General features: G+C 39.0%; 1 protein-coding gene across 8 annotated transcripts in view; it reads right to left on the reverse strand.

The window, feature by feature from the left end:
* Nucleotides 1-7,885: 7,885 nt before the first annotated feature.
* Nucleotides 7,886-23,529, reverse strand: part of RAP1GDS1 (Rap1 GTPase-GDP dissociation stimulator 1) — a 154,783-nt gene continuing 139,139 nt past the window's right edge. For 4 of the 8 annotated variants that reach the window (XM_069592978.1, XM_069592983.1, XM_069592977.1 and 1 more), the window contains 5 exons: nt 23,154-23,279; nt 22,281-22,420; nt 20,243-20,369; nt 15,075-15,203; nt 7,886-8,557 (listed from right to left, as the gene is read on the reverse strand). In XM_069592978.1, the coding sequence (XP_069449079.1) occupies nt 8,430-8,557; nt 15,075-15,203; nt 20,243-20,369; nt 22,281-22,420; nt 23,154-23,279 (650 nt within the window). In that variant the 3' untranslated portion in view covers nt 7,886-8,429. The remainder of the gene's footprint in view (nt 8,558-15,074; nt 15,204-20,242; nt 20,370-22,280; nt 22,421-23,153; nt 23,280-23,529) is intronic. The other 4 variants (XM_069592980.1, XM_069592985.1, XM_069592979.1 and 1 more) reach the window with 1 other exon arrangement.

Consider the following 23,529-nt stretch of genomic DNA (forward strand, 5'->3'; position numbering starts at 1 on the left):
AGAGTAATTGCTTGGCTAGCGGGTCCCCCATTCCATAAGAGCCACTTAATCATGGGGTAAAGGGGGTGGGGAGGGTACTGTGGGCCTCAGGAGAAGGGCTGCATTCCTGATCCAGCTGAGAAAGGATGTTCTAAATTCCTGCAGTGCCCTCCGGGTGCTGCTAGCCGTGTGAGAGCACAGGAGGTCAGCAGCAGCACCCTCCTGTCAGCAGCATGGCGTGGGTACACGTGTGGGCATGGCTGACAGCTGTCTGGGTCTCCATATTCCTGACACCAGACAGACTGCAGCTGTCACTGGCCTTCAGAACGTCTTTTTTTCTGAGGTGCTAAAAACAATGCAAGTTTGCACAGGTCATAAAAACGCCCTTAGGTCAAGTGTCTGGACCTGTGTTTGACAAGGCCTTTCCCTTGGCACCGCTTTTCTCTCCCTAAAAATCCCCACCCCTTACTCCTGCTCTGGAAGCAGACAGATGGCACATGATGTCTCCACAGGGTCAAGCCACATGGGCTTCCAGGGGCTGTGGTGTTGAGGGGAGCTGGGCCAGGTCTGGGGGACTTGAACAGGCTGGATATGCATGCTCTGTCCAGAGGCACAGGGTCACAGTCGCACGTTGCCCTCCTGGAACAGAGAATGGCTGGCTGCCAGCTCTCCCCATTATAAAAGGAAAGTCAGTTAACCGGATTAGTGTGGGTGTGCAGATTCATCCAGATTTTCCATGTTTACAGCTGTTCATTTTCTTATTTTTTTCAAAATACCACGTGGGCCAGACAAAGATGTATGAGGGCCCGCAGTCTGCCATCTCTGAGGAAGAAATGGGTCAGCCAGGTCACAGATGCCTTGGGAGGATGAAATGAGGATTCCTGTGGGAAAGAAGGCCCTCTACCGCTCTCCCTCCTCTCCTTGTGAGTGGTGCCTGGAGAGTGTTCATCACCGGGAACCAATCAGAATGGCAGTTCACAGGCTATGGTGAGAGGTCTGTGTTGAGTGTGGTGGATGGCAGTGCTGAGAGGCAATTAGACTTCCATTAGCTATAGCTCCAGTGGGTACTGGGAGGTGTGTTCCGTGCCCTCTCTAATATCAGGCAAGTGGTGGTGCTGAAGGATGAGTGGGTGGAATTGATTTAAGGCCTGGATGTCAGGAGGGGGAGGTGCAGTCACCCCACCTTTGTGACCCCACTCCCCCTTGTGGTGGGCGTCCCTGGCGGCTCAGCTGCTGAAGAATCTGCCTGCAATTCAGGAGACCTGGGTTGGACCCCTGGGTTTAGAAGGTCCCCTGGAGAAGGGAACGGCTACCCACTCCAGTATTCTGGCCATGGAGAAGTCCATGGGGTCACAGAGTCAGACACGACCGAACAACTTTCACTTCTTTCCCCCTTGTGGTGGGTTTCCTTAGGAGACTAGGAAGGGCTGGGTGGGAGCCAAGAGTGTCCAAAAGGTGCCAAAAGTACAAGTGGGTCAGGAAGAGTGCAAAGAGGCTGCACTGGGAAACTTGGGGCCCTTGAAGAAGAAAAGGAACGTGGCTCTTAACTGAGGATGAGGGGCAGAAGGCAGAGAGACTGACAGGTGAGGTAGTTTTTAGTTGAGCATCTGTAAATGTTCACAACTTAGCACTTGGGGTTTGCTTTTCTAAACTGAAAATACGTCTTTAATGTCCAGATGTGAGAAAATGGCCAAGTAAATTATGGTACATCCATATAGCTGAAGAACATGCAGCTATTAAAAATGAAGTTATGAACCAGAGTTCTTAGTAATGTGGAAAAATGCTTATTGTATAAGTGGAAAAAAGGCATAGAGCTACATGTGGCATAACACCTTGACTACATAAAATACACACACAGGGCCACTGCTGTGGACAGCACGCCAGGACATCCTTCCAAGACTGCACCAGACAAAGCCTGCACTTTAGAGTAAGGGCCTGGCAATTCAGGTTGTGACGTCCAGATGTACAGTTAAGGTCAAAGGCAGCTGACCTCCTCCGGCCCTGGTAGTGGGGTGATGGCGACTGTGGGAAGGCACAGTAAAATGTCCTCACAGAAGCAGGGGTTTTTCATCTGAGGTATGAACACCCCAAGGGCAGCGTCTCAGCAGGCTTGGATCCATCCTTTGTAATACACAGTCCATTAAAAACCACCCCCTGCCCTGTCCCCAGTCCCACCATCTGGGTAGAAGGGAGGCCTATGTTAAAGTAGATATGGCTATAAGATTCAGAGTGAGTATTTGTATAGGAGTTTATTTTTGACAGTAATCTGAGGGTACAGCTAGAGTTTCTTTCCTTTAGGACTCCTGGGACTCAATAAATGACAGAAGAACACTGCAATAGTAAGTAAGTAATACCTGTCACCTATACTTGAAAATGATGCTAAAGCTGAAGTTCCAGTACTTTGGCCACCTCATGTGAAGAGCTGACTCACTGGAAAAGACTCTGATGCTGGGAGGGATTGCGGGCAGAAGAAGGCGACGACAGAGGGTGAGGGCTGGATGGCATCACTGACTCGAGTCTGAGTGAACTCCGGGAGTTGGTGATGGACAGGGAGGACTGGCGTGCTGCGGTTCATGGTGTCGCAAAGAGTCGGACACGACTGAGCGACTGAACTGATACTTGAAAATTAGATTGTTACAAAATTGAAGTATAGTTGATGTGCAGTATGTTAGTTTCAAGTGTACAACATAGTGGTTTGATGTTTTAATATGAAATAATTATGAAATAATCACCATGGTAAGTCTAATAATCATACAAAGTTATTACAATATTCTTGACGTTGTAACTGGAAATTTGTAGCTCTTAATCCCCTTCACTTATTTTGCACAACTACACACCCCTCTCCCTTGAGGCAACCACCAGTTTTTTCTCTGTAAGTTTGTTAAATTTCACAGTACGTGAAATCATATGGTATTTGACTTACTTCACCTGGCATAAATACCATCTATATCCATCTATGGTGTTGCATATGCTAACGTTTCACTCTTTTTTATGATTAATATCTCATCGTAAATTATAGTCAAACCTTAAGGTTTCAACTGCATGGGTCCAGTTATATGTGGGTCTTTTCAGTATAAGCTTTGGCACTACACTCTTCAAGGTCGGTTGATTCCACAGACGTGGGACCGTGGTACTTGAGCATCTGTGGAGTTGGGTATTCAAGGCAGGTCCTGGAACCAGTCCTCAGTGGATATTGAGGTACAACTGTGTACACTATCTTCCTCATCCATTCATCTATTGATTGACACTTAGATTGCTTCCGTATCTTGAACATAGGGCTGCACGTATCTTTTCAAATTAGTGTTTTTGTTTTCTTTGGGTAAATACTCAGAAGGGGGACTGCTGGATCATAGTGTAGTTCTACTTTTATTTTTTTTGAGGAATACTATATAATATAGTATTATACTATATAAATACTATATAATATAGTATTCCTATATTTTAGAAGATCTGTGGTTGGATTTAAAATTTATATATGGAAATCTGGCTTAAAGCTTTAAAATGTTTTATCTCAAGATAACAGAAATCTAAAAAATATCTTTTTGAATTATTTAAGAAAAAATCCCAAACTTGACACTAAGCAGCTTCAAAGTATGACAGGATTAGGTTTTCAACTTCCTTGACGAAGACTGAAAATCCCAACTAATTTTCTTAAAACTGAATCCCAAAACAAGAAAATTCTCTATCTATGTGACCAAAACCAACTGAACACTATAAAATTTCACACACCACTGAATGTGGTTTTACCTTTATAGTGCTAAGCAGATTAATATAAGATTACACACATGCCTACCAGCAGATCTCTGTGTCATGGATAAATTCCAAGAATGTGCTCTGAGGTTGGGGGTGAAGGAGAAAGCCAACTTTGATTTTTAGGTTGTATATGGTGTTTCAATTAAATCACTTCTCCTTTGAACCTGTTTCCATGATTCAGCCATCCAACATGCGCCAGTTTTACTCCCTGAAAGCTGCATTAATAATTATGGGATGAGAGAAACCATTTCATTTAAGTCACTTGGAAGAAGAGGGCATGGCTCATGACATCACCCTGATCCTCCAGTTTGCTTAGGAAGTGGGAGGCTCTCCATCTCTCTGTGGACAAACGTGACATCAGGCCGTAGAAAAGCCAGGGACTCGGGAAACAAACGGCAGGAGAACCCAGCCATCAGTTCCTCCCCGGCTTAAGTTTGGTCCAATTATAACTGGTTCCAGTATATAAATGAGTCGTTGCCATGTTAAGTGTCTCTCTAGTGTTATAAATAGCAGACAGATGCATATTGCCCATTTTTTTGAAATGTTGTTAGATTACAACCTCTATGGCCATGGCTGAAAAGCTCAATTTGGTAAAAGGGTTTGTTTTTCTGGGAACAAACAGAATAAGGATAAGGAAATAATGAACTTTAAAAAGTCAACTGAGAAAGAATAAATAAACTGAACTATTGAACTCTGGAGCATAAATTCCATGCAAAGCTCATTTTTTTCTTTCAAATACTGTAGCTGACCATATACAGTAAATAAGAAACTAGTAATACCTTACCCCTGAAACAGGGACTCTGTCTAGTCAGAGAAGCATAATGATAAATAGGTGGATCCTATCAGAGGATTCAGGGTACAGCTACCATAAACCGTTATGCAAAGCACACAGCAATTATATCTAAGAACACGAAGTATGTATATTAAAAAGGTATATTGTATATATAAACAATTGGCAGCACTGAAAATGGGAAAGGGGGATTGTTTTGTTTCTATATTGAGAAAAAACTCATAGTACTACAGCTTTAATTATATTGATTTAGTAATTCTGCTAACAGAAGCTAATATCACTGAGCTAGTGCTGTGATTCCCACTTTACAGATGAAGAAATCTGAGACAGAGGAAATACTACAGTGGGGAGCTATGCTCAAGGCCTGCTCTGCCCACCTGGCCATCTTCGTTTCAGGAAGGAGGTAAGGGGTTATGCATTCCACATGGAGGATAACTGGGTGCTCCTGAGACTATGAATTGTTTTTAGTTGCTAAGTTGTGTCTCTTTTGTGACCCCATGGACAGTAGCCCGCCAGGCTCCTCTGTCCATGGGATTTCCCAGGCAAGAATATAGGAGTGGGTTGCCATTTCCTTCTCCAGAAACTAATAAGAGACACAATTAATGAGACAGAACCTAATATCAAAAAAATTCTCTCAAGTCAGACAAATATCGAAATCTCAATTTCTCTATCTATGTAGAACTAGTTCTCCTGTTTGGCTCTTGTTCTCTGAATTCCCAGGGCAAGGTGGGGAGTATAGTTTAGGCCACGAGATGCCAGTTTCCTCCAGCCTCAATGTCAACCTCTTTAAAAGTTTCAATTGTCAGAAAAACTCTAGAAAGTAGAGATTATTAAATGCAATAAGAAAACAGGCCCAGAGAGTTTAAGTAACGTGGTGAGGGTCACACAGCCAGTATGTAACAGAACCAGGATGTCACTACAGGAGAGACAGTATCCAGAGACCTTACTCCTTCCACTTACCAAACTTTTTAAAATAGCTATTTCAACATTTTAGACACACCTTTAAAACCTATCTATGAAGCTATATGGCATATAAGTACATAAACTAATAGACCATATCTGTGGGAAAACCCCTCAATTTTCCTGGTTATAGCCATGAAGATTCACCCCAAATTATCAGTTTTTTTAACAGACACTTGTATAATTCAAATGTACGGCTTCCTCACATTAAGCAGTGTCTTTTAAGCATACTGATTCTAGTAACAGTTGGATACGAAGGATAATGCTCACCTAAGTAATAGACAGCTTCACCCTTTATGTTCAGCAGAGTTAGATAATAAGCCTTCGGATGATACCAAAGAGTACTTCTTTTTGAAATGTTCACATGCAGGGTTTTTCAGAACAATTCAAACTAATCCTTATATCCAAGAGCATCCTGTTGCACCCAAGAGGAAATTGTTTTAGAACTGAAAAACTTTGTTCCACATCTCCACTGTTATCAGAGTATGCTCAAAGCATATTTTATCAAGGAAAACACAGGGTTGTGGGCCAGTATTTAATCAATTTTGCTTTGAGCACAGTATGGGTTCACTCTGGGTGGGGTGGTTAGCAAGATTCCAAGGAGCTAACAGGGCCGGGAGGGAGGAAGGGAGGACATTCCAGTGCACGTCACTCAGACATCTCCCCTCTAAGTTCTGGCCTTTTTGCTTTTCATCTGTGCTCCAGTCCTGACACAAACTGGTAATAAAAGCTTTATTGTGTGGCACCTCCCATCTTTCCGTCAGAATGCACTCTTATGAGTAGCAAACTAATGTAAAGGTGGAATCTAAAGCTAAGTAGTGGGAGAGGGATGGTATGGTCTGTGGGCTCCCACCCACCGCATAGCAGCACATCCTGAGTTCGGTGAAGCCCTGTCATCCTAAGGGCACAGCCTCTGGTCTCTCTGTAGAACAACTGGTGATTTGAATTGCATTTCGTTTTGCCGAAGATGAGAGTTCCTAGCATAACAGCAACTTGATTGCTGGCAGCTGGCCCGTTTAGTGTCTTTTCTCAAATCCATGATTTTTGGATGCTTTTGTTCTGAGGTTTTCTGTATAATGCTTTTCAGTAGAGACATCCTACTATCAAAAAAGAAAGAAAAATTCCTTGAACTCAGACAAATAACTACATCTCAATTTCTCTATATATCTAGAAATAGTTCAGGCACTCTGGAAGTTTCATGGAAGTAGGGAGTCACTCAGTGAATACCTACTGAGCACCAGAGATCAGCAGGTACTATTCTAGGAGCTGGAAATAGAAGTACAATATACAAATAAAGCAAATGATGCCATTACAGTTTGATATACTATTTATTTAGTTATTAATATGGACAGCCTCTTATGCAACATTATAGATATCTTTCAAAACCTAAAATACAGTCCACTATCCAGCCCAGGAGGAGACAATGAACAAGATCATTCTTACAGTAAATGTAGCATAAGCACTCACAATAATCTTCCTTTTCTTGGATATCAAAGGGAAGTCAGTCAAAAGGTTCTTTTACCTCCACTGGGGTTTTAACGTTCTTGAATGACAGCTATTTCAGAGTCAGAAGTCCACCTTCGAGCACCCCCCAGAGGTGTGCAGCATCAGTGTTGGAGAGCAAGGAGCCCGCCTTACCTTTCAGCTAGTATTCGTCAAACTTAAGCATACGGAGAAGGCAGGTATGTCACAGGGGTGTTCTGACTAATTTACAAAGATTGAGTTTCAAAGCTCTAAAAACCCGTGTGGTGGTGGTGGTAGTGGTAGTGGCAGTGAAGAGTATACTACATTTTGCCAAGGGGGTCTTCTCATCTTGAGTCTTGGCACTGTCACTTTTCCATTAGGCTTTAAGATCTACTGAAGTTCTCTGTGAAAAGCAGAGGTGGGACGTGCGAACAGCTACGAGGATGAGGCCATCTGCAGAATGAACTGGACTGGCTGCTATGGCTTTTATAACCTGCTTCCTTTCTTTAGACAAACATTTCTGAAACTTTGTGTCCTGCATATGTCTCACATAAAATTTAAAAGGGCTAAGACTGAGGAAACTTCTGGCTCTCAAGCTGGATGATAAAAAACAAAATCCATTCTCCAATGAGCTATACTCAAATTTCTCAGCTGAAAACAAATGCCAAGTGATTTTTAAAGACGTGTGCTGGACAATATTAACTGATGGAAGAAATTCTGAGGTGAAACTGTACATATACCAAAATCTAAAATACAGGCAAAAAACAAGATGTATAATATTCTTCAACCCCTTAAGTTTTATGTTGAAAACTACAAATGTTTTCAGCATCAGGCTACTGATGATGGCCAATTAAATATGAAATTAAAAAAACCTCAGGAAGTCTTGCAAGTTTGTGGCAGTCTCAAGAGACTACAAAGGAAGAAGAAGAAACCATAGGGTAAAGAGTGAGAGCGTTGGACTTTATTTAACTCTAGGTACCACGGATTTGACATTAGTAGGTAAGACTAACAAATAAGCAGCCATACAGGTTTTTTGGTCACTGTGCTTTCCAAGCACCAATAAATGGAGCTATTTTTACGATTCAATCCCATCGTTCATGAGCTAATCAGATCCTGCTGCGTTCTCACTTGTTTCCAATTTACCAGCACGTTAGTATGCAGTTTACCAAGGGTGAGGAGCAAGTCACTGTGTAGTACCAAGTTTACGTCATCACAGGACTACAACATGCACATCCTACTTAATGGAGCTCAAGCAACAGGAATACAAGAAAACAGTTATGGGTGGAGACTGGTTCTTGACAAATTCATGTTCACACTAACTAATGGGTTTAGAAATCTTATTGGGCAGGTACCTACAGCAGTTCTTCGGTTGGCATTGGAACGTTACACGCATGCACAAGTGATGTGGAAGAGGATGAGGCCGAAGAGGCAGCTGGATGGAGGACAAAGGGGAAATGAGAGGAGTGTCGGGGAGGGGCAGTTCTCAGCTCTCCACAGCCAGTCTCTGCTCTGTGAGAGAGGCCTGCTGAGCGACGCTTTTGTTCTCATGACTGCGAAGTTTAGACACAACGTCTAGAAAGGCCAGATCCTGAACTTTCTTGTGCAGGGATTCTGGAAGACAAAAACAGGACAACAGGTATGCTTCTATTAGAGTGTTCTGCTCTTACTATACACACTACCCAAAGCATATACCCAGAATGCTTGGTTAAATGATGCTGTTATAAAAACAGATGTTTTAAATTTTGTGGCAAATGAAAAGGTTTTACCTCTCCAGAGGGAGGGGAAACATGCATACTTACAACTGATTCATGTTGCTGTACAGCAGAAACCAACACAACATTGTAAAGCAATTATCCTCCAATTAAAAAAGTTACACCTCACCTCCTTTCAACAAATTTCTGTGATAGTAGACTCCTTTTCAGATTTCCTATCTTCTTCTTTCTCTTGCTCTATTTAACTTCAATTATAGTAAAATACAGGATTCCTCTCAAGGCCATAAGTTTTATGTAATTAGCATTCCTCAAACTGGTGTGTTTATTTTGATAAAACTGAGGTGTAAGACCAGCTGGAGTAGCAATACTCAGAATAGATTTTGAAATAATTGATATTTCTAGAGCATTCCATCCAAAAGCAGCAGAAAACACTTTCAAGTGCACATGGAACATTCTCCAGGACTGACCACATGTTGGGCCACACAGTGAGCCTTGGTAAATTTAAGAATCGTGAAATCATATCAAGTATCTTTTCTGACACAATGCAATGAGACTGGAAACTAACTATAGGAAAAACTGTAAAACATACACATGTGGAAGCTGAACAATATGGTATCAAACAACCACTAGCTCACTGAAGAAATCAAAGAGGAAATTTAAAAAAGAAATACCTAGAGACAAATGAAAACAAAAGCAAATAATCCAAACCCTATGGGACACAGCAAAATCAGTTCTGAGGGAAGTTTACTGCGATACGATCTTACCTCAGGAAACAAGAAAAATCTCAATCTATTTGCATCTAATGCAACTAGAGAAAGAAGAACAAAAACCCAAAGTCAGTGGGAAGAAAGAAAGACTTAGCAGAAATAAATGTGACAGAGATGAAGGAAACAGAAAGCTTCTTTGAAAAGATAAAAATTGATAAACCTTTAGCCAGACTTGTCAAGAAAAATGGAGAAGGCTCAAATCAATAAAATTTAAAATGAAAAAGAGATTATAATAGACACCACAGAAATACAAAGGATCATGAGACCACTACAAGAAACTATATACCAATAAAATGGACAGCCTAGAAGAAATGGACAAATTCTTAGAAAGGTACAATCTCCCAAGACTGGTCTGTTTATATTTTCCATTTCTTCCTGGTATAGTCACAAGTGATGAAATGGAAAATATGATTAAAAACCTCCCAACAAAAGTCCAGGACCAGATGGCTTCACAGGTGAATTCTATCAAGTATTTAGAGAAAAGTTAACACCTATCTTTCTTAAACTAGTCCAAAAAATCAACAGGAACACTCTCAAACATTCTATGAAGCCATCATGCCTGATACCAAAACCAAAGATATCACCAAAAAAAATTTACAGGCCTGTATCACTGATGATCACAGACACAAAAATCCTCAACAAAATATTAGCAAACCAAATCCAACAATACAGTAAAAGGTTTACCTGAAACTGTCACAACACTGTTAATCATTATTATACTCCAATATAAAAAAAAAATTTTAAGTCAGGGGTATGTAATGTACACTACAGGGAATATAGTCAATGATATTGCATTAATTTTGTATGGTGACAGATGGTTTATCAGACTTATAGTGGTGATCAATTCATAACAATGAATATATATAAATTTATATATATATAAATGTTGAATTGCTATGTTGTATACCTGAAGATAATATTGTATGTCAACTATATTTAAAAAAAAATTAAAGAACAAACACAAATTCAATACATTAAAAAAAAACTCAATACATTAAAAAGATCATACATCATGATCAAGTGGGATTTATCCCAGGGATGCAACACAACAAATTAAAGGATAAAAACCATATGATCATCTCACTAGATAGAGAAGCTTTTGACAAAATTCAAGACCTATTTATGATAAAAACTCTCCAGAAAGTGGGCATAGAGGGAACAGACCTCAACATAATAAGGGCCATATAAAACAAACCCATCTTACATCACAATACCAAAATTAAGTCATAATAGATCAGAGACCTGAACATAAGAGCTAAAACTCTAAGAAACTTAAAACTAAAAAACTTAAAAACCTAGGCAACAAAAGGAAAAAGAGAAACTGGACTTCATCAAAATCAAAAACTTCTGGGTGTCAAAGGACACGACAGTGAAAAGGCAATTCTTGAAACAGGTGAAAATATGTGTGAATCATATGTCCAATAAGGATATAATATACAGGACATATAAAGAACTTCAACAACCAACAAGAAACAACCCAAATAAAAAATAGGCAAAAGGATTTGAATAAACATTTCATCAAGAAGATAAGGTATACAAATGGCCAATGAGCAACTAAAGATCCCCAACATCACTAATCATTAGGGAAAAGCAAATCAAAATTACAGTTAAGTTAATACCTGACACCCATTAGGATGGCTCTCAAGACAGAAGAGCGTATCAGTGAGGATGTATAAACGGGAACCTACGTGCGCTTCTGGTGGGAATGTAAAAATGGTGCAGCCACTGTGGAAAAGAGTACAGTGTTTCCTCAAAAATTAAACACAGAATTGCTGTACGGCCTAGCAATTCCCCTTTTGTATATGTATGCAAACTAACTGAAAGAAGGAACTCGTATTTGTGTACCTATGTTCCGAGCGGCATTACAACAGCCAAAAGGTGAAAAGAATCCAAATGCCCACTGACTGGGTGAATGGATAAACAAAGTGTAATATATACAATCAACAGAACACTCTTCAGCCTTAAGAAAGAATGGAGTTCTGACACGCTACACAGAGATGAGCCGTGAAAATAGCATGCTAAGGGAAAATAAGCCAGACACAAAAGAAAAAATATTGTCTGGTTCCATTTACACAGGGTACAAAGAATAGTCAAATTCATAAAGATAGAAAATAAAACTGTGGTTGCTAAAAGCTGGGGAGAGGGGTGGCTAGGGAGTTATTGTTTGAAGTGTATAGACTTTCAGTTTGGAAAGAAGAAAAAGGCCTGGAGGAGAATGATAGGGATGACTGCACAGAGATAAGAATGAACTTAATCTATTGGACTCTACACTTAAAATGGTTCAAATGGCAAATTACATGTATATTTTACATTAAAAAATATCCGAACAATCATGAACATGCTTGAAACAAATGATATCAGCTAGGAAACAGATGATATAAAGAACAGAAATTTTTGGAACTCAGAACTATATACATGTATATGTATATTGCATATATACACAGAAGTAGAATTGCTAGGTCATATAATAATTCTGTTTAATTTTTTTGAAGAGACACTGTACTCTTTTCCACAGTGGCTGCAATAAATAGCTTGATAGGCTCAAGAACAGAATGGAAAAGACGGAAGAAATAATCAGTGAACTTTAAGACAAAGCAATACAAATTATCCAATCTGAACAAAAGAGAGGTGATAAGCTGGAAAAAAAAAAATGAACAAAACTTCAGAGCCTTGAGGGATATAACTAAACAGCTCACATTTGTGTCATGAGAGGCCTTGAAGGACAAGAGGAATAGGGTGGGACTGAAAAAGTACCTGAAGAAATATGATTAAGGACTTTCCAAATTTAGCAAAAGACAAAAAGCCTATAGAGTCAAGAAGCTGAACAAACCTTACACAGGATAATCCCAGAGAAATTCACGCCAAGGCAAAGTATAATCAAACTTTTGAAAACTATTAACAAAAGAAACTCTTAGGTCACAAATGACACCTTATCTACAAGGGAAAAACAAACCCGGAGATGATGGGTTTCTCATAAGAAACCACGGAGGCCAGAAGAAAGTGGCACAACATTTTCAAGTTTTGAAAGAAAAGAACTGTCAACCTAGAATTCTATACAGAGAAAATATTTTTAGAAATGAAGAGGAAATCAAGATACGCTCAAAGAAAATGAATAAGTGAGGAATTATAAACGAAATGAGAATTTGTTACAAGCAGACCTAACTTAAAATAATGGCTAAAGGAGATTATTTAAACAGGAAGAGAATGTTTTTTTAAAAAAGCAATCTTGGAACATCAGAAAGAAAGAACAGATATAGCAAAGACACAGATAATACAATAGCTTTCCTTTCCTCAAGCGTTTTCTGGATTATGTTTGATGCTTGAAAACAAAAATTATAACAACACTCATGTGGTTCTAAGTGCATAAAGGGGAACTATCACTAAATTGAAAAGACACATGCACCAGCACCTCCATGCTTACTGCAGCATTATTTACAAAAACCAAGATACAGCAGCAATGTGAGTGTCCAAGGATAGATGAATGAGTAAAGAAATGATGGTGTGTTTGTACAATGGAATACTATTCAGCCATGAAAAAGAATAAAATCTTGCCATTTATGACAATATGGCTGGACCTTGAGGGACTATTCTAAGTGAAATGAGACAAAGAAAGATAAAATACCACACGATCTCTCTTATATGTGGAATCTAAATACCAAGTTCATTAGATACGGAGAACAGATTGGTGGTTACAAGGGGCAGGGATTGGGGGTTGGAGGAATGGGCAAATTTTTTTTTTTTTTAGTTTAAATATTAAAAACTACAGTAATAAAAAAAATATAAAGAAACAGTAAATGATTTTTGCTTACTGATTAAGCAACACACACTTTTTCCCCCACTGTTCTCCAACTTGGATTTCATATTACAAAAAAACAAACTTACCAGTAAAGCAAATAATATTTTTATTTTTGTCTAACAGAACAAAAATAGAAAAGAAAATTCAGAAAATACCCAAAGACAATACTCTCTAACTAACTAAAGACTTAACACAAGAGCCTCTTGACCATTTATTTTATTTATTGGTCCAATTGAGAATGGATGCGCTCTTTTTAAGGAAAACTGTAACATCTGGGGGGTTGCCCAAGCAGGATGTATGGAAAATATCAGCAATTATCCCAAAGCAGAGGAATACTGCGGCATTAGTCAGTATAGCAGAACACAACAGAAAACACTAACATGGGCGATGCAGACAAGAGCCACGTCAGCAACATCCAAAGAGACGGCGCCCAAGCCAAGGGATTCCGTGATTCCAGCTCCTTTAGCACAGCTGACACAGCTGCAGAGAAAGCCACACGGACCTGATGCCATTACACAGTCCCCTCAGTTAACTCTCCTTGTTCTGATCAAAGCTCATCAAGCGGCCCTTGGCGCCTGTCTGCCCTGAAGGAGTCAATTCACCAGACATGCATCTGCGGTGTTCTGAGCTCAGTGGCAGTCATACTTCTCATTATAAAGGGGTAAACCACCATTCTGGTTTTGTACCTGGATGAGGTGACCCTATCCCAAGAGACAGATCCACCCTTGGTGTATGCACAAAAAAGTCCATCTAGAAACTCAACCCTGCCCATCAAGGCTCAATTCCAGAGAGGCTTTCCTGATACTCACCCGCCTCTACTGCCCACCATCTTGGCTGTTACCATCACCTTGGAAGTTGCTAACCAGACAGGACTACTGACATTCACCACTCCTCACCCAGCACCACTGCAATGTGGTGCTTATTTCCTTCACAGTCTTGGCTTCCTTGTCTAACAAATGGTAGTAATGATACTGACAACCAACTCTGGATGAAATTATGTAATCCTCAAGCATTAAAAAAAAAAAAAAGGGTAGTGGATGATAGAGTGGATTAAAAACACATGACCTAAAAACACGCTGCCTACACTTCAAATACAAGATACAGCAGACTGAATCTAAAAGGGTAGGAAAGAACCAAGTGAATGTTATTCAAAAGAAAGTAGGAGTAGCTATATTAATATCACATAGACTTCAGAGCAAAGATTACTACCAGAGACAGGGAGAAATGTTACATATGGATGAAAAGGTAAATTCTCTAGGAAGGCACAGTGATCCTAAAGGTGATGCACCTACCAAGAGAGCTGCAAAATATATGAAGCAAAACCTGATAGAACTGAAGGGAGGTAAAGACAGATCAACATTTACAGCTGGAAACTTCCAACACTGCTCTCTCAATAATTGACAGAAGTAGTAGAAAATCAGCAAGAGTATATCAATAGAAACACCACTGCCAAGCAAAAGGATCTTACATTTATAACACTCACCACTCAGTAACAGCAGGATGCATGTCCTTCTCCAGTGTCCATGAAAGATATACCAAGATATGCCAATCTCTTGAACCAATTACTTAGCTGATATCATGGTACACAAAATCAGAACTTGTTCTTTATATAAAATAATATTTTAGGGTTAATGAAACTTAAACCTATTAATTTCTTAACTGACTTTTACCTATAGTGTGCTATATAATTTTTATTACTAAGAATCTTTTGAAAGTATTTGCAATGTAAATGTAACCCTACATCTTCCATAAATTTTTAATGCTTTTAAAACCCAAAGCCACCATTTACTATTATTTTATATTTAATGTCAACCATATGTTGATGAATATCAAATGACAGAGGAAACACGTACCAGATCCCATGAGAGCACAGATCAGGACCATGGAATTGTACTTGATTTCAGGAGCACTTCTCTCATCTGCTAGCAGCCTGTGCAAGATCTGTACAAGTTGAGCACTTTCTAGGTCTTTCTCAGCAGTACCTGGAACATGAAATAATTAAAGCATCAGTTATATTCACTGGGTATAAACCTGGTACAGTCTGGCTAAAAACTGCTTCCCCTTTTAGAAAACGATCATGTCAAACCTTCTGAAAGGAACTGATAAGCAGACAAGATGGTATGATAGATAAGACTATGTACTGTCACCATCTTCAAAAATTATCGTGGCCAAATAGGCATATGAAAAGATGCTCAACATCGCTAGTTATCAGAGAAATGGGAATCGAAACCACACTGAGATATCACCTCACACCTGCCAGAATGGCCACCATCAAAAAATCCACAAACAACAAATGCTGGAGAGGGTGCGGAGAGAAGGGAACCCTGGACTGTTGGTGGGAATGTAAATCAGTAGAGCCATGATGGAGAACAGTATGGAGGCTCCTTAGAAAGCTAAAAATAGAACTACCCTATGACCCTGCAATCCCAACTCCTGGGGCATATATCCGGAGAAAAGCATGGCCCCAAAAGACACATGCACCCCAACGTTCATTGCAGCACTCTTTACAATAGCCAAGACACGGAAACAACCTCAATGTCCATCCACAGAAGAATGGATAAAGAAGATGCGGTGTATATATACACACACACAATGGAATATTACCCCACCATTAACAGGAACGAAATAAGGCCATTTGTAGCAACATGGATGGACCTAGAGAGTGCCATACTGAATGAAGTCAGTCAGACAGAGAAGGAGAAATAGCGTATGACATCCCTTTACGTGGAATCTAAAACAAAATGATACAAATGAATTTACTTACAAAACACAAAGACACTCACAGACTTAGAAAACAAACTCATGGTTGCCAGGGGGAAGGGATAGTTTAGAACTCTGGGAAAGTCGTGTACACACTGTGATATTTAAAATGGATAACCAACAAGGACCTATTCTATAGCATATGGAACTCTGCTCAATGTTATGCGCCAGCCTGGATGTGAGGGGGATTTGGGGGAGAACGGATACATGTATATGTATGGCTGAGTCCCCTCCCTATTCACCTGAAACTATCACAACTTTGTTAATTAGTTATACCTCAATACAAAATGTTTTTGGTGTTAAAAAAAATTAAATTATTATGGCCAATTGTGTATTCTCTGTCTCTCTTCTTATCCACCTATTCTCACCCACTCCAAGGTATTTTGGAGCAAATCCTATAGTCACATAAGTTCCTCTATATGTATTCTAAAATGTATCTTTAAGAGAACGGTACCCTGCAAATCCTATCAAAATCCCAATAGGATTTTCTAGAGAAAATAGGTAAGCTTATACTAAAATCTGTGTGGGAAACCACAGGTCCTAAAAGAGGTAAACAATCTTGATAAAGAAGAATAAAGTGGGAGGAATTTCTCTACTTGATATGAAGATCACTACATAGGTACAGTTATCAAGACAGTGTGGTGTTGGTAGAGAGACAGACACATAGGACAAAAGAACTGAAAGAAGATCCTGGAAGCAGATCCACAGAAATATGCTCAACCGATTTTTGACGAAATCAATTCAGAGGAGGAAAGACAGCCTTTTCAACAAATGGTGCTGGGGCAAGTAGATCCATAAGCAAGGAAAAAAAAAAAAAAGAAACCCTGACCCAAATCTCACATTTTATATAGATATTAACTAAAAAAGGATCACAGACTTAAATGTAAAACTACAGGACTTTCAGGACACAAATAATCCTTAAAAGTCAATAGTTAAAAAAAAAATTAGAAAATTGGCAAAAGACACAGGTATTTCACCAAGGAATATATAAGATGGAAAAGAAGTACATAAAGATGTTCAGCTTTTCCGGTAAGCGGCCTGAGGTGACTCCTAAAAATGGTGCGCTATTCACTTGACCCAGAAAACCCCACAAAATCATGCAAATCAAGAGGTTCAAATCTTCGTGTACACTTTAAGAACACTCGTGAAACTGCCCAGGCCATAAAGGGTATGCATATCCGAAAAGCCACCAAGTATCTGAAGGACGTCACGTTAAAGAAGCAGTGTGTGCCGTTCCGCCGCTACAACGGTGGAGTTGGCAGGTGTGCACAGGCCAAACAGTGGGGCTGGACTCAGGGTCGATGGCCCAAAAAGAGTGCTGAATTTTTACTACACATGCTCAAAAATGCAGAGAGTAATGCTGAACTTAAGGGCTTAGATGTAGATTCTCTGGTCATTGAGCACATCCAAGTGAACAAAGCCCCCAAGATGCGACGCAGGACTTACAGAGCTCACGGTCGGATCAACCCCTACATGAGCTCTCCCTGCCACATTGAGATGATCCTTACTGAAAAAGAACAGATTGTTCCTAAACCAGAAGAGGAGGTTGCACAGAAGAAAAAGATATCCCAGAAGAAACCGAAGAAACAAAAACTTATGGCCCGGGAATAAATGCCGCAAAAAATAAATGCAAATAAAAGTAAAAAAAAAAAAAAAAAAAAAAAAAAAGATGTTCAACATCTGTAGTTTTTGGTGAGGGCAAAGAGAAAACTAGGTCAGTTATACAGTGCTGGCAGGAATGTAATGTTTTCCAGAGCCACTCTCATAAACAGTTTATTTCTTAAAAAATCAAACATGCAGTTATCATACAACCTAGCAGTTATAACGCCTAGGCATTTATCCAGAAAAATGAAAATTTGTGTTTACATAAAATCCTATACATGAATGTTCTTTGCAGCATTATTTTTAAAAGTCCCAAAGTAGAATCAGCCCAGACGTCCTTCAATAGGTGAATGGTTAAACAAGTCGTGGTACATACAAATCATAAAATGCTATTCAGTAATGAGAAGGGATAAACTATAGACACACATCAATGACGAAATTACGCTGATGAAAAAAAGCCAATTTCAAAAGGTCATATACGATTCCATTCATACATTTCTGAAATGAAAAAAAAAATTTAGAAATGAAGGGTAGGTTAGTGGTTTCTAGGGATTAGGAGGGTAGGAGGCAGATGAATGTTGTTATGAATGGAGGATCCTTGTGGAGTTAGAACTGTTCATATACATCTACACAGGTGATCAAACTGAATTTAACATAAATAGAAATTGAGTACAAGTAAAACTGGGGAAGTCTGAACTAGAGGTAAATTTTATCAGGGGTTGGGATGTTATACTAGGTTTGCAAAATGTTACCACTGGGCAAAACTGGGCAAACTGTAAAAGGCATCTTTATTATCTCTTTTAACTGCATGTGAATTTACAATTAACAAAAAAACAACAAAAAAAGGACTCTTTAAAATGTTGCTTTAATACTATTATCATACAAAAATTTTATAATTCCTTAATCGTATCTCAAAACCTGAAAGGATACAGGTTTGGAAAAATATGGTTTTCAAAGTGTGTCATATATTAAAAAGGTAGTATGGCCTTCTTTTTAATCTTAGGCTCAAGGAGCCTAGGAAACACTAGCTAATAATGATAACAAATGTGATTATGTATTATCATTTTATATAGTTCTATGGTAAAGTAATCTGACTTAGGCAAATGCTCAGTTATTAAGAAGAAGGCAAAATTAAAGCCTATTTAGAAGATACTAGTAATGCAGGGCACAAGACCAGATTCACCCCAGGTTGGTAGGTCAAGGATCTTCTAAAATTGCTTCATCACTGTAAGCCATTTTACAAAATCAAGTCATGAACTCTCTTTGGCATTCAGTGTCCTCACCAATTCTCACCTCTTCATCATAGTTTCTGATGAAGTCATCTCCCCTACCCATGGAAGAAATCATAGGCTCGGCCAGGACTCACACTGACCTCCACAGCATCTTTAACTTAAGTGACCCAAGTGACATACATCTTCTTGAAGTCTTGTGTGTGCATGTGTGCATGCTTAGTTGTATCTGACTCTTTGTGACCCTATGGACCGTAGCCCCCCAGGCTCCTCTGTCCATGAAATTTTCCAGGCTAGAATACTGGAGCGGGTTGCCATGTCCTCCTCCAGGGGATCTTCCCAACCCAGGGATGGAACCCACACCTCCTGCATCTCCTCCTTTGGGAGGCAGATTCTTTACCACTGAGCCACCTGGGAAGCTTGAAGTCTTTTCTAGCTTTAACATTCAAGAAACTTTTACATCCTATGATTTTTTTTTTAAATTATATATGGTTTTAAAGTTTATAACCTGTTAAGAGGACAAAAAATTCAAATCTCTCATACCTGAAATCTGAGTAAATCTGACACTAGAGGAAGATATACCACTTTTGCCTTTTAGCTTCTCCTTCCTGAGAATTCCCCACAGTGAGAGTTATGGACGTAAGTCATCACTTAGAACTGAAGCGACCAGTTAACAGCATTTACCCGAGAATCTCTGGACGGAACAGGACATGCCTACGTCTACAGGCCTCCTTGTGTAAGGCAGCCTCAGGTCTTACCTCAGGCCACCCGACTTTCATTGTCTCCAGCTGACTACGTATCAGAGCTTGGTTCCTGACACAAAGTTGCCTCCCATAAACTATTTGTCTATGAGTCAGCTTTTCCTGAAGAATTCTGAGTAACAGGGATGCTGCCACGAAGAGACTAACTGAATCATTTAGACTCTGCTTTGGGGGAATTCTGAGTGTACATACACAGAAGAGTGACATAAAAGGTGAACATTTAGAATGAAGGTGATGCTGTAAAGCAATAGGAACCATGGTGGCCGAGAAGAGACCAGCAAGAGACAGAATCAGCAGTGTAGACAGAAGAGGCTCTCAGTGGCTGGAAGAGCAGCTGACGCTAAGCTTGCTATTGTATTCTAAATATTATTTCATTTTCCCATGAGGCCTGCTGAAATTCCCTAAGTGCCTAAAATTTGAGATATCATTTAAAAGTCAAACTAACATTAAAGCATTGCCTTAAAAATGTCACCAAAAGGACAACCAAAAAGGGACACCTACGGTGACAATCTTATAGAGTATGATTTTCCATATACTCAGATATAGTATAGACACACACTGGCAAAATGCTTCTAGTCAAAGGTTTTGTCTGACTTCTATTCCACTCCTGTGCTTCCTTTCATCCAAGATAAAAATAGGAGAAAATAAGTTTGTCACTGGGGTACTTACCCAATTCTAAAGCTGCTATTAGTGCCAAAGCAACAAGGGCTTCATTCTGCATTATTACATGTTCACTAGTTGCCATGGTAACTAGATGCTTGATGCCACCACTTTGTACAATGGTTTTAATTACATCCTACAATAAATAAGTATCATGAAATTATAAACTTTAATTTTAAACATAAACTGCATTACAATCAATCAATTCACTGTTGAGTGGTTTTCTGACAGTTTCCCTATGAATCATTACATTTAACCATAATTTTTTTTTCTTCACAGAAGAGAAGGAAAAAGCTTTTAGCTTTAAATAAATTCAAAGATGACAACTTAAATTACCTAAGCAAAAAAGACCACTGCAGTTCATACCAAGGAAGAGAGTTCCAGAAGCTAACAAACAAAAGTGCCACAGACCCAAATGTTCACCTACCATGAGATCAACAAAACAGAATAAATCTTGGAATAATAATAATAAAAAGTTCCTTTCAAATTTTTATTATTAATATAATACCAGGTGGCTGCCTTTCAGATGAACCAGGTGACGCTTTTTATGTATATATGTATGCATGTATCTATTTAGTCTTAAAACCTCTGTTGTATCTGACAAAGTAAGATTACATACAACAGGACTCAAGGAGAACTTAAACCAAAATTCTGTCTCCCTAATTTCTCACAGTACCTTCAACTCTGTCCTTTCCTGTGGCAGGGGGCAGTGGGCTCCAGACTCAATAAATCTCACTGACTTTGAGCAAATTACAAAAGCTCTCTGCATCGCAGAGATTTCACTTGAGATAATGTAAGTGTCTATCTCATAGGTTTTTGTTATACAAAATTATTACATGAAAAGCACACATAAAAGTATACAGCAAAGGCTAGATGAAAAGAAATGGCTACACTTATTTCTAGTACTCACTTTTGTCTTCATCTCACTTAGGGTTTTGTTGCCTTCAAACTCAAGTTCTTGTTGGCCTAACCGCCACATGTAACAGGAATCTGAGAGTTCCAGATCCAGATGCCAAAACATGTCTGTCTGATTTAATCTAGTTAACAGAATTATGGTTTGCCTAAACGAAACCACTGGTAAGAGACCTCATGGAATGGAGCAAAGAATTATGGTAAAGACTCCAAGAAGGACAGAAGAGTGATTTGGGAATAAGCAAGTTAGTTGGAATGTCAGTTCTTCCCATAGTCTCTCATTTTGATGAATGACATGATGACCCCACCTGGTCCTAAGCCCCAAACGTGGAATTCTCTAAAACCTCCTTCTCCTTTGACCCCAATGTTGAATTCTGTCAATTCTACCACCCTCATCTTTCTCAAATCCTTCTCTTCTTTTCCATCCTCACTGCTTCTATTAGGCTGAACTATATGCTATTTATTTCTTTGTGTCAAAATGGTCGAGTAACAGCAATTTCAAATTACTCAACCCAAATCCTTAGTTCAGCCCTTCATCATCTTGCATCTATATTTTTGAAATAGCTTTGTGTTCCTTGCCCCTAGTAAATAAGCCGTAGAGTCATCTTTCTAGGAAAACCAAATAATGGCACCCTGCTGCTTAAAATCCTTTGGGAGCGTTTTAATTCTCTACAGAATCAACCTGGCACAAAGTTCATCTTAATGCCCACTTCTCTCCCCCCTTTGGTGACTGTCTCTGGGCCCAAGAGAGCACAGTTATGATGGAGAAGAGGTAAAAGGAGGACCACAGGAGTTAATTTTGCTATCCTTTCTCAATACTTTCCATCTCGTCAACAATACACTTGGTCCTGTACTGGTGCCAATGAAATGGATGGGCTTTCAGGCTGCTCTAGGTGAGACAGGTGGTAGGAAGGTCCAAGTTACCAGCTGTTTTTGCTCCAGGGAAAGACACCCAGAGATAGCATGTGATGGGGAGGAACATTCCTGTGACCAACCAGCTGGATAGCTACTGTGGTGAAGTCAATTATTTATATGAAGGAGATTTACTCAAGACAAGGAGTACGTTTAAGATTTTTTTCTTGCCATCTTCTTTTAATCTGTTTCATAAATAAATGGATGGTTTCCTCAGACTTACTTTTGATTTACTGTGTCGTATGAGGGCAGAGAGCAGTCTGTTTGACTCTCCCATCACACCAGCATGATCTTTGGCTTCACACCATTCTACCAAACGCTCCACTAATTTAACATTTTTTCCCAGTTGTTCAGCAGCTTCTGCTATAGGAAAGAAGGCAAACCACAAAGGAATGAATCAATAATAGGCAATCAACTAAAACAGCTAGTTAAAGATGTGAGAGTGTGAAGGAAAATTACAGGTCTAAAAAACAGAACACAACAATTTTGTTAAATAAGAACTACAAAATACTCTGCATCTAATGGATTGAGATTTTTTATATAAAGTTATGGACTTTTATAAAAAATGGAATAACTTTATACTCTTTTGGCTCAGCTTGGTAGTCTGTTAGTACTCTGGAAAACTGTACCAAACAGTTTTCAGCAGTACTCTAAGGAGTCAATACATATAAAGTTTAGAATTTAGAAATAAATAAATACAACTCATTCCGAGGATTAGTTTTCATTGTTTCTGTAAAAAGAAACATGATCTCCCTGTTTGTAAAACAAATTAAATTTTTTGACTGTCATTATATTGAAACAATGATTTTGAAGACAAAGTAAAATCACTATAGAAAATGCCAAAACATAAAAATTCCTCCAAGAACTGTTAATAAATCAATCTAAAACCTAGATTATACCTACAAATGAAGAGAAGTACAATATAATTTCCATTTAAAGTCAATTATAACAAACATGGAAATTAATTAATGGGGATCTAAAACCAATCTCTTTTGCCTTTTATTTGCTACTTATCTCTATGATTACATAATTATGAAAGCTAAAAACAGGTCCTTTTTCATACAAAACATACACCTTAGGAAAGAATTTCTCTTACCTTGTGCATCTATTAACATTCTTAATGTTCCCAAGAGTTTGAACTGAACCGGGGGCATTTCAGATTTAAGGAATTTCAAAACTGCCTCCGTGACTCCAGCTGATAACATCTTTGCTTTATTTACAACTAGAGAGAGACGGAGAGACTGGTTAAAATTATGTTAGCATTTTTGATGATAATCATTCAATTCAATATAATTTTTGAGTGTCTTATTAGCTTTAAGGCTCCATGTTACATTTTTCTACTTAAAAACAATCCTATTGCTTTTCTGTTAATTTTAAGAATGGGATTGGGAATGCTAGGTCTGGGGGATAAATATCCTCTGAGGAGGGATTAGGGGCAGGAGGAAAAGGGGACGACAGAGGATGAGATGGCT

This window comes from Ovis canadensis, chromosome 6 (genome assembly GCF_042477335.2).
Source record: "Ovis canadensis isolate MfBH-ARS-UI-01 breed Bighorn chromosome 6, ARS-UI_OviCan_v2, whole genome shotgun sequence".
NCBI classification, from domain to species: Eukaryota; Metazoa; Chordata; class Mammalia; order Artiodactyla; family Bovidae; genus Ovis; species Ovis canadensis.